General features: G+C 33.8%; 1 protein-coding gene across 2 annotated transcripts in view; it reads right to left on the bottom strand.

Moving 5' to 3' along the window:
• Positions 1 to 19,693, bottom strand: part of Dach1 (dachshund family transcription factor 1) — a 378,008-nt gene that overhangs the window by 32,879 nt on the left and 325,436 nt on the right. For both annotated transcript variants that reach the window (XM_040753525.1, XM_040753457.1), the window contains 4 exons: positions 16,465 to 16,616; positions 9,005 to 9,152; positions 5,922 to 6,065; positions 5,405 to 5,473 (listed from right to left, as the gene is read on the bottom strand). In XM_040753525.1, the coding sequence (XP_040609459.1) occupies positions 5,405 to 5,473; positions 5,922 to 6,065; positions 9,005 to 9,152; positions 16,465 to 16,616 (513 nt within the window). The remainder of the gene's footprint in view (positions 1 to 5,404; positions 5,474 to 5,921; positions 6,066 to 9,004; positions 9,153 to 16,464; positions 16,617 to 19,693) is intronic.

Genomic DNA, 19,693 nt, shown 5'->3' with positions numbered 1-19,693 from the left:
CCCACACATGCACATACAAAGACAGACACACACATGTACATCCACAAACACACATACATCTATTCAGTGTCTACATCATGACAATTTATAGCTGTAAACTATCACTAAAAAGGAAGTCCTCTAGTTTAAAGGAGAAAAGAGAACATCATCTAACAACTACAATCTATAAGCACTCAGGAAGCAAATACAGCGACGCATCAAACAACTGGAACACATTACAGTTCTAATTCTGACAAACTCTTGCTGCAACCTTTAATAAGCCATCTACCCTCATTAAGCCTCAGTTTCCTCCTTCGTACAACAAAGAGTTGCACTCTATCATAAAGTCCTTTCCCAATACTAAGGCAATAGCTTCAAGAAAATGTGCTTGGCATAACATCAATGTTAGAATGTATTTGTTGAACAGATGAATAATTTAAAAAGTCAGCATGCATCTTCAAATATCTAGAAAGCAGAAAGAAGATATTTTAAAATTGAAAAAAAAGATTATGAATGTGAAGGAAAGCCTTTTATGTGTTTTCATTGGAATAGTATTTGGTTTTCTGTGATCTGAGATCAGTCAAAAAGAGAATAAAAAGCCAAGTAGTTTTGATTATGGCAATTGGATGTAAATAAAAGAGATGTACTTTCAAGTGAAGTCAAGATTTTGTAAACTTAACTTGCAGATAGATTAAGATGTCAGAGAAACTACAGCTCACAATTACGTTGATTTTAATAACTATTTTTCCTTAAAAATGACAATATACTACTTAAGAAATGAGAAGAAAAACTGTTATTAGGGAAGCAAAAGTTTTGAGACATTTTGGAAAATTTTTATATAACACATGTGAAAGATTATACATGATTCTATCACTTTATGGTAGAATTTGAAGATGACATAGTATTCAATATTTAATGATTTTCAAGTAAAACAATTTTTAAAAGAAGGTTGAGGTTAACTTATGCAAACAAAAGATGCCTTTCTTTGTATGTGTTATTATAGGATAATAAGTTATGCATTTGAAATTGGATATCATAGGTAAATATTTTCATAGTCTAAATCGGAGGTCAAAATACAAAGAATGAATACAAAGACAAAACTGCTAATTCAGCTATCAAATGAAAACATTAATTCTGTGAGAAGTACAAACTCTAATTTTCTTAGTCAGAATTGTGTCATCTCCCCCCCCCATGAGTTTCTCCAGCTGAAATCTGGCAAATCAGTCCTGAATGATCTTCGCATACACAAGTTCTAAAATCAGTCCTGTTTATCAGTAGTTGATTCATTCCCTCAGGAAATACGCAGGGAGACTTACTACATGTCCAATACTCTACCTACCAGACAGAAGGGGCACAACCAGCAACAAAATCACATAGGAAGGTCTCTGCCCCTGCTACAACTGAAGGGAAACTAACAGTGTCTCGCTGGCACTGCACTGCTTGGTCCTAAGGAGGAACAGAAGACTCCCTGCTCTAAGAAGAGAGGAACCAGTTCTGAGCAGGCAGTAGGTACTCCAGGGACAGGAGAGAGGAGGAGTCAGGGAAGTACTCTTGGACACAGTGATTTTCAGATTGAGAATTTGAGGATAGATAAATCTGTAACAAAGTGTGTAAAGTGTCCCTTGTGGTTGGCGGTGGGGAATAGCACGACTATCAGAAAAAGTGCAACAACCCCCCTCCATGTCAGGAACTTAGAAAGGTAGGGAGGGACCCGAGTTAGCAGAGAGTGAAGGTATGCTGTAGAGGAATATCAGCCGCAATTCTTCCTGTTAAGGAAGACAGATTATACCAGATGAAAGTACAGCAGGGAGACAGGTTTGCGCACAGAACTTTGAGTTCCATGTAAAACAACAAACTAAAAAAAAATCATGTACTATGATCTGGTACAGCTAAAACATGTCTAAATGAATTGGGGAGATGCAATGTGCTCTCAAGATAAATAATATGAAATCATTAAAGGCGTTGTTGGTTAGGAAGAAAGAATAACAAAGAAACAGGATTTAAATGACCAACTCTGCTAGTTATGAGTTTGTCCATTTACAAAGGTACATGTGTTTGAATGTGAACATATAGTGAGGTTTGGGAGCATATTTGCACACTGACCAATAAAAAGCTACTTACTGGAGGTTTTAATGAATTCTGTCTGTACGTTCAAAAGACCTTACAAAAAGGGTAAAGTAAAGCCAATTTTTCAAACTTCAACATAAATTGCAATATTGATTCCTGTTCATTGGACAGCATGGAAAGACTGATTAGAATGCATTTCAGAATTCTGAAACAAGTTGCCTTTAAAGATTTGGATATTCATTCTGCGTTTAGATTCTCAACCAAACTCATGAAGTTCGAGCTAATTATTTGCCATAACAGTAATGCAGAATTTTTCTCTGTGTACTATAAACTGGTTTATCTCACTAGTAAAGAAAAGTTAAATGATTAAGGAGCATTATTCTTTGGGAATATTTCCTAAGCTATTATGTTTTCTTCCTTCCCATCATTTTGCTTTTATGGAAATGGTGATATAAAATGCTCGTGAGATACTGTCAACTGAGGTGCTTCCATGATCGTAATTATCTGGTATATGAGCAGTGTTTAAGAACCCAACTTCTAAGTGACTAACTCCAAAGCCAAGTGTGGCATTATTTATGGCTAAAGTGTTAAAAATACATGATGAGCATAAATGTTGTGGACTGTTTTTGTTTACCAATTAAGATGTGTCTATTTCAGAATAGAGAGTGATTTCTGTTATGGTTGGATTGGGAATAAGAAAGCAGCTGAGCCTATCACCGCAGCTGGGCTTGGGGGCTCTGAGGGAGACCATGAGTCAAGGAAGGTTTATGTGATGGCTTGTTGTATTTTTCATTTTTGACCTGTGAAGAAGAGCCAAAATGCATGACAGAGTCCTGTTTGGCAATTAGACAGATTTTATTTACTACCACTTATCATTCTTTTGATTTCTGCAGTTCATGGTTAATTTTGTTCTGTTCATTCCAAATGTGCTATTAGTCTTGATTAATATCAAAACAAACAGAAAGCATTCAAAGGCAAAAAGCAAAAAGAAAGAAAGACAGAAAGGAAAAAGAAAAAGTGTTACTTAATACAGATGGAGGGAAAACATTTCTGTTGCATTATTTAAAATGTCAGAAATAGGAAAACTACTGCATAAATATGTACTTTAAAAAGAACAAGGATATGTATGGTGGTCTACGCCTTTAACACAAGCATTTAGGAGACTGAGGATTTCTGTGAGTTCAGGCCAACTTGGCCAAGAAGAAGGAGAGATCGAGGAGGACAAAGAGGAAGGAAGAGAAGAAGAGGAAAAAGAAAAACAAGAAATTAAAAAGGAAAGAATGAAAGAAGAACTAATTAATAAGTATACAGCACTTTATCTCATATTTTATTAATTAGGGAAAATCATTAAACAAAGTTATGAATATTACTAGATTTATGAGGAATGAAAATTCTGCATTTTGAAAATAACAATTAGAAGATAACAAAAGGCAGACAATAAAATATTTTTAGAATAATTAAATCACAGTAATACAAATTTGGCATTTTTACTACTTAGCCTCATACAGCAATATGTATATTATATTAAAGTACAGAATTGGGTGTATGTGAACTTTACAATTTAAAATAAAAACAACAGTTTCATTAATTGTCAAGTTCTGTTTCCAGTGTACAATGGCAGATATATTCCATGTAATATAATAAGCATATTTGATGTGATTTAAGTTATTTGAGAAAGAATTTCACTTTGTTAGCCAGTCTGGCCTACAACTGTCAATCCTCCTGCCTCACTCTCCAAAGTATTGGTAATCACAGGCCTGGGTCACATCAGCTGATTTAAAACATCCAAACAGTTAAGCCAATGTTTAATCAGTTCTTACTAGCAACAATGAACACACAGATGTCTATTCTTTATCAGTTTTGCCTAAGTTCATCTGGATCAGTTTGAGTTCTTCTCTCTCATTCTCTCTCTCTGTCTCTGTCTCTGTCTCTGTCTCTGTCTCTGTCTCTCTCTCTCTCTCTCTCTCTCTCTCTCTCCTCTTCGTGTGTGTGTGTGTGTGTGTGTGTGTGTGTGTGTGTATGTGTAAATATATCAGGTCTATCTTGAGCTTTCTTTATTATAGTATTTTAACATGATCTGAATTAGTATCTGCCTAATATCCTGTGTAAACAGAATATATCTGATAATTCTCCTTTCCTAATAATGAGCATTGGCTTTTTGGAAAGGTAACTTTTTTGAACTACATGTATATTCTTTTTCATGATCCAAAAATGGACATAACTGAAATCTACTGAAATCTATCATTCTTTTAAAAATGCGAGATTTTTTTACCTAAAAGCACATGTCATTAATCTTCTATATTATTAAAATTAAATGTTTTCTAATAGCATGAATAAACCTTAATATTTAAAACTAATTATTGTGATTTCTGGAAAAATAAATATTTGTTAAAAACACAATATTATATCCCCAAGAATATTTCTTCAAATTTTGGATTATTATTTATCACATATATGGTACAAAACACTGTATTTCCTTTAAACTAAACCAAGGCTGACACTTTTGGAGCTGACTGAGTAAGCAAAATAATTAGTATCAAACAAAGCCCTAAAAAGTCTTTGTCTTAAAATTTAAAATAAAATTAATTTGGGTGCTTAGGCCCATTAATTATTTTAGTTCCCCCTTGGAAGAAGCATCTTGACTTGGAATTGAAGCAAATGTTCTTTTCCTCATTCATATATTCATGTTGTTAGTGAGTTTGTTGTATAGAGTAGGTGTTTGAAAGTAAATTCTGCTTTCAGATTTTGTTCTTGCTGAGTACCAAGGGCTCCACAATAGACCTATGTAGCTTTTCTGACTATTTGATACAACCTTCTTAGCATTGGATATATGATATTGCTCAGCAAATCTTCATTACTATAAAAAAACTATAGTATGCATTATGTGGAAATCTACATAGGACCTAAATAATCTTTCTTACTCTAAACATTCAACATCTATTTTGTATGTATCCTGCAATAACTGTCACAAAAATGAATAGACATGTTTAAATTTAAAAACTATTTGTATAATATATAACTTCATGTAGAATGGAAATTATAAACCCTGCCAGAATTAGATTGTGCTTCAAACGTTCAATAAAACACATTTACTGTGTCCGAGATTAAATCATACATTGTTTAAAATTAATTATTCTTTTTTAATTGCATTATATAAACAGAAATGACCTGTTAATTTAAAGAAAATCTATCAGCGCAAAATGAATTCACTCATATAAACAAGCAAGATGAACTTGACCTTGTTTGAACTTGTTTTGATGTGGCCCAGATGGTAGGCTACATGCTTGAATAGCAGCCTAAAGCTGAGGAAAAACTCATATAGCAAGATCTAGATTTATAGCCTTCTGCGAATTCCTACCTTGTATTGTCCTTTCTGCATCTGTTCTTCCGCCGCTCCGGTCAGCTTCTATCTCTGGGGTCAGGGAATCTGAAAGCACAGAGATGTAAGAATGACATATAGTTCATTTGGATTCCTGTTGTCGTTTCAAAAGAAGAGCTACCTGTTAGTTGGGCTCAGAATTAAAACCATGTAAATCTTTGTCATCTATGACAAAACTGAAGACATCATAATTTTCAGACGGTGTTAATAGATAACTGAAGCAATATTGTTCATAAGACAGGTTGGAGTAGGAGTCCCTCGATTAACCCTTTATCACTTTCCCATAGAAATGGATTTTGGTAAGCAGAATAGCAATGCCAGTTCCCAGATCCTGAGACTAAATAACGAAATGGTGGAAGCACCTAAGAGATAAAGTATTTGCTGAATGATTCATGAAGCTGAGACGTATACAAACCCACAAGCACATATCCACATTGTCCCTCTGCTATTGCAAATCAAAGTTTCTTGTGTAAAAAGACAGCATGCCTGCTCTTACCGTTTAAGACCCTGAGACTCTCTGCTGAAGCCGCCTGCTTCAGAGTCTGTTCAGCTTGCTCACGACGTTTGGTCTCAAACTCCAGCGCTTCCTGCAGTTTTCTCTTCGCCTTCTTTTCCTTCTTTAGCCTCTTTTGGACAATGGCTAGAAAAGAGATCTGCAGGTTACTTTTCAGAATGTTTGCAATGACGCTGATTTGCAAACAGTCGGTCATCCTTACTATTATACTGATTTTCTCCTAATCAAAGTTGTCAAATCCTAACTTTACCTAAAATAATCTGTACGAAAATACTCACACAAGTCAATTCTTTATTTTAACCTCAAATGATTACAAGACGGACTTTAATTGCCCTGTGGAGAGATATCTAATGGGATGACGACTGTAGTAAATATTTGTTTTCATTGATTAAAAAAAAAGTTTGAAATTTGTGGTTTAGTCCCTGTTCTTGAATCAGTTCATTGCAGAGCACACGGAACAGTGCATGTTTTTGTATGCATTTCTTGTGGACTCGGGAGGCACTACCTCCACAAATGCTGTGAAAAAAAAAAACAGAAAAAAAGCATACCAACAATATTTTTAGTAATTATTCCTTCAGATTTTAGAAATATGGACTATCATTTTTATATGAGAACAGCATACTTCTATTATTAATAACAGAAGCAGTAATTTCTTTTGATGATGATAATATATTTTTTGAGGTTGATTCTTTCCTAACAAATATGTAACACTATAACATATTTCAAGAAAACATGTAGTTTCATTTTGTTGGAATTACAGTGAAATGTAAAGTTATAATGGGATACTGATAACAATATATTTTGTATAAACATAAGATATAGACAGTGACACATAACTTGGTTGTGATATATTCTCTCCTGTTACATGATAGCAATAGTGGTATGCAATGTTAATCAACACATAATAATAACATATACAATAAAAATATTCATTAATAGAATGAAACTGCTTTTACCCTGTCTACACATGAATAAGATGAAAAGCAATTAGCATTCTGGTGAAATGTAGTTTTATAAAATGATCTTTCTAGATAATTAATAAGTACTTTGGTTAATTAATAATCACATGTTTGACAACACCACTATTCCAAAATTCATTTTTAGTATAAATAGCAACTGGTCTAAATTTCTTGCTACCTTTTAAAGAACAATGTTTTTGCTTAATTTCATATTTAATAAAATATAAACTTGGAAAATATTCTAGTAATATTTCATTTCAGTTTCTAATCCCCACAAGTTCCATTTGTATCATCACTAGTTCCACTTAGATGACATTTCATTAACCAGTTGAGTTCATTTGTTTATTTGTTTTTTGGTTTATTTATTTATTTTTATTGAGATAGGGTTTCTCTGAGTAGCTTTGGAGACAGTCCTGGAACTCACTTTGTAGACCAGGATCTGGAACTCAGACAGATCTGCCTGCCTCTGCCTCCTAGGATTAAAGGCACCATTACCACCCAACAACTACATCCTTATATGAGAAATAATTGACACTGATTTCAAATTAATGCCAATTTCCTTCATTTAGGAGTGAAATTATTTGCTTATATTCTCTCTCTTGTCACTTTACATCATTCTTTCTAAATATTATTTAATATTTATCTGTGAAAATATATGGTAGTTTCGAAATATGTTTAGAAATTGCACCTAACCATACTATTATACCTGGATACACAGAACCCAGCCTTGCACACTCAGTTTCCTCCTATATGATTGCAGAAAATGATATCAGTTGTCTGCAGGATAATATACTTCTTTAGTAGATGCATTCATGGTAGGTAAGTATGGACAATTAATCCTTTGAACTTCCTGTTGGAAGTTAGTTCAGTGGGAGTTTCAGGGTGTGGTCTGTGGATGTTTTGCTCTCTAGTGGTTAAAGGAGTGAAACCTAGTAATTAGACTCACAAGACTCCAAAGGTGATTACAGAAATCCTAAGGCCTATCTTTGATTTTATATGAGTCTTCTTAAGGCTAGAACAAAATAGAAACATGGCTATCTAGTAAAAGGTGGTTCCACAGATTCAACTCTTTTCTCCAACTTCCTTATTCACTTCAAGTACATTTATCATCAATGTTTACCATGCTTGAATCTCTTTAGGTCTGTAATCTATGCAAATTCATATTATTTAAAGCCATGTTATATGCTATGTGACAGTGTCTCAAATAAAACTGAGTCCAGAAACCCATTAGATATTGACTCATAATATCTAATGAAACAATCTATAAAATCCTAAAACAGAGGCAATAATCTTTAAATGACCACACCAAACATGAAAGAAGGCAAACTGAAAATTTATATGGGATACTTATAAACTTAAAGAAATGGAATTCCCCCCTTTTATAGTTCTAGTAGAATCTTGTAGCTGTAACAAAGGAGAGATTGGTTGCAGTCTTCAAATTCATGCATAAAATAAATATACAAATACGGGTGACCTTCAAAATTATCTATTGATGACCAGTATAATATTTTAAAAGAAGCAATTTGAAGATCAATAATACCATTATTTTATCCAATAAGAATTCGTTTTGGTAACTACTTTATGGACTTGACCTTGCTGAATGAACATGAAGCATTCAGAAGGAAAATTATACAAACACTTAACTTCGGTTATTTGCCAGATATTCATCAAGCTTCCATTTCAGTTGATAAACATCTTACCAAACCTGCTTTGCTTGAATAATGAGTCTTTTCTATTTTAGCATTATAACTCTAACTACTGAGGTTCTCAAAGGGCAATCGTGAGTGAACACAGCATTCTTCATCATGGCTATCACCTCATCATAGCTCATTCTTATCTTAAAGAATATGAATTCATTAAATTCTATAAGCAATGAAAATTATATGGTCAATGATATGATAGATCTATCTAATCCCTAGAGGTAGAAAAGAGAAGATAATATTCACATTAAACATTCATAAATACAATAAACTCATGATCCAAGTGCCATTCTAAGTTTAGTTACAGGCAAAATAGAAAAAATTAAATTAAATCACGAATGGAGAAAATATTATTTTGCTGGGTATTTCACTTAAATATTAGACTTCTGTGGAGTTTCACAGATACCTCTGTTCTTTTGTTCCATGGCCAGCTGCTTCTCCAGTGTTTCTCTTAGTTCTCTTTCCCTTAGAAAATCCATCTTCAGCTCTGTTTTTTCCAGTTGGACTTGTTTTTCTTGAGCTCTGGCATTATCTATGGCAACCTTCAAAAGGCCCTGTACAAATAAGGTATTCAGCATGAGCATACTTTGATACAAAACACATTCTGTTCATTACTTAGATGTATTTTCAGTGAGAAGAGCCCACTTATCAAATTCTGTAATTCTTGTGAATTCATCCAGGACTCACAAATGATACAGCTTAAGCACAAAACTTCTACATATTGTCAAACTATGTACAATCCATTGCTTCTAATTAGACTATCTAGATAACGAAATTTCAGTGATACTCACACAAAAGCATACTATGAAACACAAATGCACAAAAGCAGTTCTACCAAGAACTGTCCAACAAGGTCTATATGATCCTGGTAAGATGTCACTGTCTTTAAGCTCACTCATCCATTTCATTGCAAGGTACACTTTCTACACCTGTCTTCTGTGTGTTTCTCAATACAACTATCTATGTCTGCTGAAGGAAGTTTGCTCTTCCCATTTATATGCCTCCCAGTCTCATTTTGCTTCATATTTGTCCAAAACCACCATTTAGGAGAGGATTTCTTTGATTATACAACCAGAATTATCCCTTCAAGTAGATACTGTTAGCCTTCCTTAAGCATCATCATTGTGTTCATTTTAAGCAATATTATATTAGATATTGATGCATTTACTAGCTTATATCATTCCTCTTCCACTGTAGTGTAAGTTTTTGGATGAAGTAAGGGATAGTTGTTATTTAACATTCTGTTTCCAAGTACAGAAACCATGCCTGTCATTTTAAAATAGGAAAATATTGACAAATTAGTATTATCACTCTGATATGTTTTTGAGATACATAGCATATTTAAAGCATCTAGAACAACATATTAGCACTCAGTTATTTTTATGATGTCCTTCTAAAGACTGACATAATCTGTGAGTAACAGAGTAGCAACTCAAAGAGGCTTGAGAGAAAACGTAACTTACTTATCCTTACAGCTGATTGTAGGGCTATGTGTTTTTCATTCGTGTGTAATTTTCATAAATTTAGCTGCACCTTCTACTCTGTGAGTGCATATTATGCATACAAAAACCATCCCATGGTCTTTGCCAGATACGGTATTTATGATCAAATTAATCACTGAAAATTGAAGTTAAAAATTCTATCAGCATGAATTCATCCCTACGCAATGCGATATTTGAAGTGTAAAGTATTTTGTCATAGTCTGTGAATGTGCCAGCCTGAAATTTGACATTGGAATTATACAGGAAGTGGAATTTAACGCCAGTGCTAGAGGATCTCAAGGATGTGACCTTTGTAAAGAGTCTATGTGAGTACTTTGAATCAGAAATTCCGACCCCAGCTTGATTGAAGCCCAATCGAGAGGTAGTCTGTCTGCAGCAGAATAGGGTAACTTCTAACACTGTCATAGACCATTTTAATTATATGTAAAGATGATTTTTCTGTGTGTTATATATGACCCAGAATTTTCTGCCACAATTCTTGTGAACAAAAACGAGTAAAAAGTGGGATTTCTGTGTGGCAGCTGTTCCATTCCTTTCCTTCGTTGTTTAGAAATAAAACACAGCTTCTAAGGAAACTGCCATCTTAACTGAATTCAGCAACAGTCTTGTATATGTTTCTTCTGCATCAGGAACAAACAATTAGTAACAAATGAAAGAGATCATTACATGAAGTGCCCTTTCAGATCACCCCAATTAAAACTTTAGTTTAGCTGTATTTTAATTCTAAGATACCAAATTCTAATTTTCTGCTCTGACTGCTCTTGTTGACTTATCTTTGAAACATGTACTCTCTGTGCAATGCCTTGAGATTATTTAGCAAGATGCCAATGTTGGCACCACTTAATGTGTTGATTGGTTGTTTTATCAGTAGCTGTTTAAAATAAATTACTATTAAACTATTATTGTCCTTGGGTGAGAAAACATAATATTTTGGTGTTCTTAAATATAAAATAATCATTATGAATAAACATGTTGAATAATGTTAAGATCTGACTCCAAACTGTCATTATGTTGTTAACATCAGTTTGCAAAGGATGAAGTTTCTGGAAGAATTTACATTTACTCTCTCCTCTTGTTATAGTTATTGGTAATATTGCTAATGATTTTATATTACATATTCTCCTGATTATGTCCGGAAAATACTATCTTTTCCTATGCCTCTGGAGACCATATATGATCTATATAAAATTAAAATTAAAATTTACTCTTTAAGTCAATGGACATAAGTAAGAATTCAGTGTGGACAAAAGTCAGCACTAGGGCCAAAGTGGTACACACTCAAAAGTAAGCTATTGCCAGTAGCAAATCTCTGCACTGGTAAATAAAATAAATACATGATGCCCATTCAGAATTGCAAGAGACTGATAAAAACGCAACAGCTACACCAGTCCACAGCTTCTGCAAGTCATTAAGACACCTTTTAACTATCAGCCACAATACAATCAGATTTGTGGAACTTCTGTTAATGTTTCAGGTATGCGGTATGCAAAAAAGGTCACAGTAACTATATGGTATCACTTGGAAGGGCCATATCTGCACAGTGCCATGACAACATTTTGTATTATAGTTAAGAGGCAAAGGCTTCAGTAATGATTTTTCCTTAGGTGGTTTTAATTTCTCATAACAATGAAGTTGGGTAGTGGTTCTAAAAATATAGTTGGTGTTTATTCTGAACACAGCAATAGTAAAAGACAATGGCTTTTTTATGCACAGATTTGTGTTCAATATAGCATGATGTTTGTAATCACACACAAATCCTTAACTAAAATATTTTTTATGTTTTACAGGATAAACTTCCTCATAAAATTGCAGAGACAGGTCTTTCTGCATGAGATTAGCAGTCTAGCCATGCTACAAATCATTGAAACTTAAAATGAAGTTCCAGAAGGCTCAGGCATCAGAGGCTTACCCAAGACTTTAGTCTAGGTCATAACTTCATCTACTTAATTTCAAAAATAAAATTTCTTTTTGGTAACTTTCTCTTTGAAGAATTTTAAGGAATTTTCTCCCTTGAAATCCAGACTTTTATAGTCAAAAAGAAAAACAAACCATTGGTATCAAGTGATGAACTATGACAGAAGTATTTTATAGTATTTTATACTCACTCTACTATTAACAGAGTTTCCAAAGCTGAAGAATGACATACTTCCTTTGAAAGATCTTTTCTGTGTATCAGCCCACCTTATAAGTCACGTGTGCTGATAACAAGTCATCCAAGATTCTGAAGTCCCTAGTTACCATGTCTGGCTCAATTGTCTTATATGCAAAGCCAGCATATGCAGCGGCTATAAAGATTCAGTATAAAATGGCTAGAACTGGGTCTGGCGAGACAGCATAATGGGTATGGGCACTGTCAATCAAGCTTAATGAATTGTGTTCAATTTCCAGAACTCACATTGTGGAAGGAGAGAACCAACTGTAAGGCCCCTGCTGCCCTCTGAACCTGCACCATGACAACCCCCTCCTTTAACCACCACCACATGTACAAAACAATTAATAAAGAATGAAAAATATACAGAACTATAGGAATTGACACGGTAAATTTGTTCACTAAGTACTATTAATTGAACTATGATTGCTACTGGAAATACTAGTAGGCAAATATCAGAATACAGTCCAGGATTTGAAACTATGATTCTGTTAACATCATAGTCAGCTGTGTTTAGAATTCTAGGTATATTTTAGTATTTTTCAGATCAGTGTTTTACAAACTTGTATGCGAACAAAAGGAAATAAGGCCATGAACACTGCCAGTATGCTGAACTCTCTACCAATGCCATTTCCTTAATCTCACTTTGCACAGAAGCAACAATGAGCCTACCTTCTCTCACATACTTTATTGTAAGTATCTTTAATGATAGTTTCATGCATGATTAACTTTTTTTTATCTTATGATCAGTGAGTCTGACCACCCATATCCTTTATGTGTTTGTGTAAGCTTCTGTTTTAAAGTTTACTTTCCTACATTTACATCCATGGCAACCAAGGCTTCTCCTCTCTCCCTTCTTCCTAACACTACCTACCCTAACCACTCCGCCTTCACTGTTTCTCTTCAGATATAGGCAGTCATGCGATTCCTCCGTGTAACCCTGGCTGTCCTGGAACTCGCTGTGTAGACCAGAATGGCCTTGACCCCAGAGATGCACCTGTGAGCTTACTGTCATCATCCTTTTGTATGTTTCAACTTCTACTTATTAACCTACCCTTACTGTACCATTCATAAGCCACAAATATCCCTATCCACAGAGTTTTCTCACTAGACTCAGCTCTATTCATTTTACAGTGAATTTGCTCTTTCACAATATATATCTGACTTTAGGGTAAAAATATGCAAACAAGTAATGATGCTATCAGTTCTAAGAGGGGCGATGGTGAAATAAGTCTGTACTGAATACTCAAAAATGCCATGTTTTAAGAAGGTCTAAGAACACAGTTCTAAGAACAAAAATTGGAATGAAATTTTATCACCCACTATAAAATCAATTACTGTTAATTATTCTGGCTGTTTTCATGACCATATTCAATTTATAAAATATTCAAGTGTCATGAAAGAAACTCCATAACTCTTCAAGATATGACATCCCCAAAGCACCAATAAAACTATTTTTAAATTAGTGTTTAATTTTTAGACATAAATATGATATTTTCCAAAGCAATTTTATCATAGCAATTATGAAAATAACTTTTGAAAATGATATTATGGAGGAGACATCTGCATCAATCACCATAAATCTAATTACTAAAAATTATTGATTAATGCTATATTGTAAAATAATTTGCATTTAAAACAATAATCTTTTAAATAATATTTTGAAAGATTGGGGAAATAATTCCTAATAGTAACAAATTGCTTTCAAGGTAACCATAGAGATTAAAACTGACTACATGAGTATGCAACAGTTTAACACAAAAGCAAGTAACCCGATTATACATACTGGAAATTACAGATGAAATTGAGGTAGGCAGATTGTAATGACCCAAATTAAAATTTAGACAGCAAACACATTCAGATTCTATGCCTAATAAGCCTGAGTCATGACTGTTTAAGCCTTCTATGTGATTTCTTGGATAAAGCCATAACTCAACAAATGTGGAAATAATAAATTTAACATCTATGGTGTTTTACAAACTAATGTGAAATCATCAAAACTTCAGTATGTATATGATTTTCAGTATGTATTTACACATGTTTATCTCTAACAAACTCAGTGATTTTTTAATCTTATTTTTTTGTATACATAGTGTGCATGTATGTGTACCTGAGAATATATTGAATATTCATAGGTGTTATAACACCTATGTCTCCACATACATGCGTATGAATAAGGTTCATGTGAACAAGTATAATATGTAATGAAGGATTTTTTGATGCTCTAGCTCTTTTATACCATGATCCCAATCAATAATACATAAAATCAATAATTTAGCGTGTTTTGCTTATCAACCTACTGTAAATTCTTCTAGGATATGCCCTCGGGACATATGTTTGAGAAAGAGAGCAGAATATGTTAAATAAACATTTAATTTTCTAAAATATGAACATTTTATTTTCTCTTTCTTTTTAAAAGAGATACTTAGTTTGAAATAACAGGGATATCATCCCTAGCCTAAGTATAGAATGGATGAATGAATACTCCCCAACTGTAAGTATTTAAGTTGTGAATATTAACATAATTCTTAGATCTGTTGGGCAACCATTCCTCTGATGAGTGAACTGATTTCTAGTAAAAAAATCTAGAGTGTCTTTATGTGGAAATTCAAATCAAATTATCATTAATCTGATTATAGTGTTCTGAGACAGTTTCGTATGGTGTTATACATAGAATTAAATGACTTGTTCTACTTTTCTTATTTGTATTAGTTCCTTGAGAGTTTTGTATGTTTTTTAATCATATTTACTGCCTACCTTTACTCTTCCCAGATCTACCCCTTACCAACACACCCAACTTTGTCTTTCCTGTGTGTGTGTCTGTCTGTTTTTCTCTTTCTCTGTCTGTGTCTCCATGCCGTTGTCTGTTTCTCTGTTTCTGTGTATCTGGCTCTCTCTGTCTCTGTCTCTCTGTATCAATCACAATCCAAACTGCTTATATACTCTAGGATTGGCTTCACAGGGCTGTACCTTGTCTTCCAGCAGCAACTAATTGCATGTAGTTCTCCAATGAGGAATAGGACTTTGTACCCACCTCCCGTTCTATGCTGATGTTTTTGTTTGCCTTGAACAGGAAAATATTGTAACCAAGCTATTTAGTTGACTGTGAATTCAACTAAGTGTGCAACTTTGCTACCATGCCCTAAAAATACTGTTTCCTGGCAATAATCCACTGCCTCTGGTGTTTCCCACCTATAGGCTCCTTTTCCACAATGGTCCCTAAGACTGATGACTGATTTCAATTACTGAAAAATAAAACCTTAGTGTTGAATACAGTTCTAGCAATTCTAATTACATTAGTATTAAAAATGTCATATTAATAGATGAGAAGATACGTTACATTAAATGCCGTCTTTTATATCCTTGGAGAGGTAAATAAAATTAATTACATTTCTACTGGGGCAAAGTTTAATATGGTAGGAAATGTGTTTAGAAAAATATAACTGAGTGTGGAGTGCTGGGCTACCAGCATCTGTATCTTGCGTCTCCTTCTAGCTCTTCTTGAGATAGAGAAGAAAAGGGAAAGCTCCATCTGGGGCCCACATGATCCCTTCATGTGTGGCAAGAAAGCTATGCATTCTTCTATCCCAAACACTTTTATTATCTTGGCTCCCTGCACGATGTTATTGTTCACTAAGTATTTTTGATTCATAATGTACTGTACGTAAAATATACATCCTGAGGGCCATATAGGAAATCCGTGGAAAGTTTTCTATGGCTTTTTGAAGTCTATTCTTTGAAGAGTCCCTACTAGCTGAAAGACACTTATTTACGAAAGAAGAGATTCTTTTGGATTCTTCTTTATTAGGCATATTTAAAATGACTAAACATATCATTTCCTCACTGGGAGGCCAAAAGTTTAAAAATTCTAAATATTTATTAGAATTTGTATGCTGTCATTTGGTAAACCAGACAAATTTACACACTTAAATTGGTCCCATTATTTGGCTATAAAGAGAACATTGAAGGGGAAAAGTTTTTCATAAATGCTCACATCATATTGGGTAATTTTTAATATGGTGCAATATAAATTATCTGTTGAGTATTTCTACAACAATTTGGTGAGTGTAGAAAAGTTGCCATTTAATTTTCTGGAGAAATGTTTAACACTACAGATCAGCCAATATCATGAGATACTTATTTGAAATAGGTTGTATTTTAGAAAAACAATTTTGTGTGTGTTTCATATGTTCCTTTCCTACAGAAAAGACATACCTGTATGTTAGTGAGAAGGGTCTCTATGGAAGACAGGCCATCAGGAAACAGAAAGGGAGATGGGAAACCTGGAGGTAGTGGTTGTCCATGCCCAGTTAGAGAAAGTTTGTCGATGCCATCTCTTGCGGTTGGTGTAGAAAGCGGGGTCTCATCTGTATGTGATTGAAACAAAAATATAGAACAAGTTACGCTTGTCTGTTTTTATTAGACCTCAGTAATGGCTTCCCTAGTGGTTTCCAGAACATTTATTGCAAATTGGTTCCTGCTATCAGGAGAAAATGCTTTCTGCTGAATTTTCTTTAATGAAAAAGCTGTGGAGATACAACAAGATAACATTAATGAGTAACTTTATAAGCCTTTTAAATGCAGTCTCTAATGAGACTGAGTTTACAGTGCCATAGAATCTTTTTAAAACAAATATTATCTCATATATAGTTGTGATAATATATTCAGAGTGACTTTATGAGCACCTTCCCAATTATCTCATTTTAGTTTGTTCTGTTTGGACTGACAATAGAGTATTTCTAAAGCTTTATATAAGAGAAATTTATTCTATGTCAGGGTGTTTCTTTCTCAATTAACCCTACCTTTATATTGGTGGTTTATTCAAATGTAGTCTTAATAAGCTTAACGAAGAACCTACAAGTAAAACCTATTTTTTCTTTTCATTCTTTCTTTTTTTTTTAACAACTAAAGGGGGGAGACTGGAATCTAAAATCATTGTTTCTAAGTTACAATTAAAATAATCACTCTCATTAGCTAAAAGTCTAATTTTAAATACTTAAATATCTAAAGTGCTCACAAATAAAAAGAAACTTTAGAAAAATAGTAAAAATGTAGCTTCCATCTTAGCACTATGGAAATCATATTAACCCTTTCAGGTAAGTTTTATTTATTTCATTGATTCCACAATTTTCAACAGTTAAGCCACTTAAAGTAATGTCCAAACACAAGTACACTTTCCTTTCATGGTAAAAAAATCTTTTTGTTCTCTACTATTTAAACATCTATATATTTTCCAATGAAATAGAAACAATTTGTGGCTTAAGCATAAATAAAATGTAACTCAGCTAGTATCCTCTATTTTGTAAATATTTTCAAATCTCACCTCAGGAAAATTCATCAACACAATGTATTTGATCATTTCTTTTGTATTTCTAAATTTTACAAGTGTCTAAAATTTTCAACATACTTGATTTTTGCCTATAATTTGACTCCCCTGTTATGTCATTCTTTTATTTTACAGTCTCCACTAATGTCAGAACATGTTAAATCATATCCCTCATCTTTCCACATTTTTTTAGTCAATGAAACAAATGGGAAGTAAAAGACAGGAGCGGTATAAGAAATACAGTATATCCTATTCACTAATCTCTTATCACCCTCACTCACTCTTATGCAATTTCTCCTTCCACTGCCTCTGTTAAATCACTGACAGATGATCTCAAGTAACATGTACTAGAAGAAGAAACAGTAAGCAACTAAGCCTGAACCCATAATGCTATATTTTATCATCGCTTTCATATGAGATAGAGAAAGGCTTCGGGGCTTGGGTAGAGCTGCAGCATGACTAATATGTGCAAGGTAATTTTGGACACCATTTACCAAGCTGTCATAAATTACTTCTCTAGACCAAGGCTGCTAGTGTTTTCTCATAATAGCTCTGAAAAGGCACTTGCTAAACATCTATGTGCATGTGCCATTGTTTAAGAAAGGAGAGCAATATTTTTTGATCTGTTTCACCTTAGCTGTCACATGGTAAAGAAAATGTGCCTTAATAGATCATGGAGATAATAATTGCTTGTCTTTTGAAGAAAGGAAGAGAGCCTGATGACCATTTGAGGAAGCATTCACCTTAGCATCTATGACTTCATAATTTTGGAAGACTATGTGAAAAAATGAGAACCAAATGCATTAAAAAAGCACACATTTGATCATATTTTCTATCACTAAATAGTTATTTGTTTTAACTTCAATGCATTTATGGTTGACTATGATTGACAGTTGAGAAACAAATCGTTAAATCACCATCATGCCTACATTCAAGTACAGTTAATTATTGAAACAATACACAAGATAATAGAGATAGAAGGAAAAGTTTCAGGGTAAAGCATTATGAAACTGTTGCTGACTGGAGTGACTGATTTCAGGTGATAAATATCTAATTCTTATAGTTGGCAAATCACTTTACCTCCTATTGTTCTCTCATTAGCCACTGCTCATCCCAGTCAATGAATAACACTCTTCTGTGTAAAAGTACAAGTATGTGTGCGCATAAATATTGTTTCTCTCATTGTATCTAGTATTTTAAATGACTGTAGACTATCATTTCTTATAGAACAACTTAAAATGGAAAGAAAAGGAACTTTTATACAAAATGTTAAATACATCCCCACCTTTTTTTTTTTAAAGAAGAAAAAAAGGCTCAAATATCAAACAAGTAAAACAAAAAAATTCGTTTGGGCCTTGATATGCGATCATCTGAGTAGACACTGTCAGCTCACAGCAATCCACGTCATGAAAGTCTACTGTATTTATCATGTATGGATTGTAAAGTTAAGGCTTAATCCCTCTCGCTTTTTAAATAACGTGACCTTGATTTCCCAAATATTTGTGGAAGCTTAAAGCAAAAGTTCGAGGCCAGAAAATGTCAGAGCCTGGGAACCACACAAACTCCAGTGACTTCAAAGTGGGAAGAGAGAGGCAGCAAACATTCACAGATCTGATTTCCACTTGATATACCTGCAAAGTGTTTTAGAAACTTTGTTTGAAAGACAACCTGTCTGGTCAGATTTGGGGATTTTCAGCTTGTGCCGTTTGACAACGGTTTTACTATCTGATTATAATTGATTACAAGTGAACCGAAATTGCAAAAGTTCTTCAAGGAAGTCCTCTTTTGCTCCTATAATGACTCAAATCGTTATCATCAAGGCATATTTACAGTATTACTTTATTTGGGAAAGGTTTTTGTTAGAGCTGTATCCCACAAACTTAATGTGAGGTTACTCCTGTGTGAAATGAGACTGAAGTCTGATGGCATATGTCCTCATGAGGAAAAGTCAGAGAAATATTTGGAAAAAAAGCAAAAGAATACACACAGACTGTAAAAGAGGAGGTGATGTGGTCAAAGTCATGGAATAAAATATTGCAGCCACAGTTAGGTAACACTGGTACTCAACACACGCTAGATGAAACCAGCATGCTAGTTACCTATTAAGTTGTTATATTT

Source organism: Mesocricetus auratus, unplaced genomic scaffold (genome assembly GCF_017639785.1).
Source record: "Mesocricetus auratus isolate SY011 unplaced genomic scaffold, BCM_Maur_2.0 Super-Scaffold_2245, whole genome shotgun sequence".
NCBI classification, from domain to species: Eukaryota; Metazoa; Chordata; class Mammalia; order Rodentia; family Cricetidae; genus Mesocricetus; species Mesocricetus auratus.
Note: the sequence above shows the minus strand (reverse complement) of the source record. Positions and strands in the feature narration are given on the sequence as shown.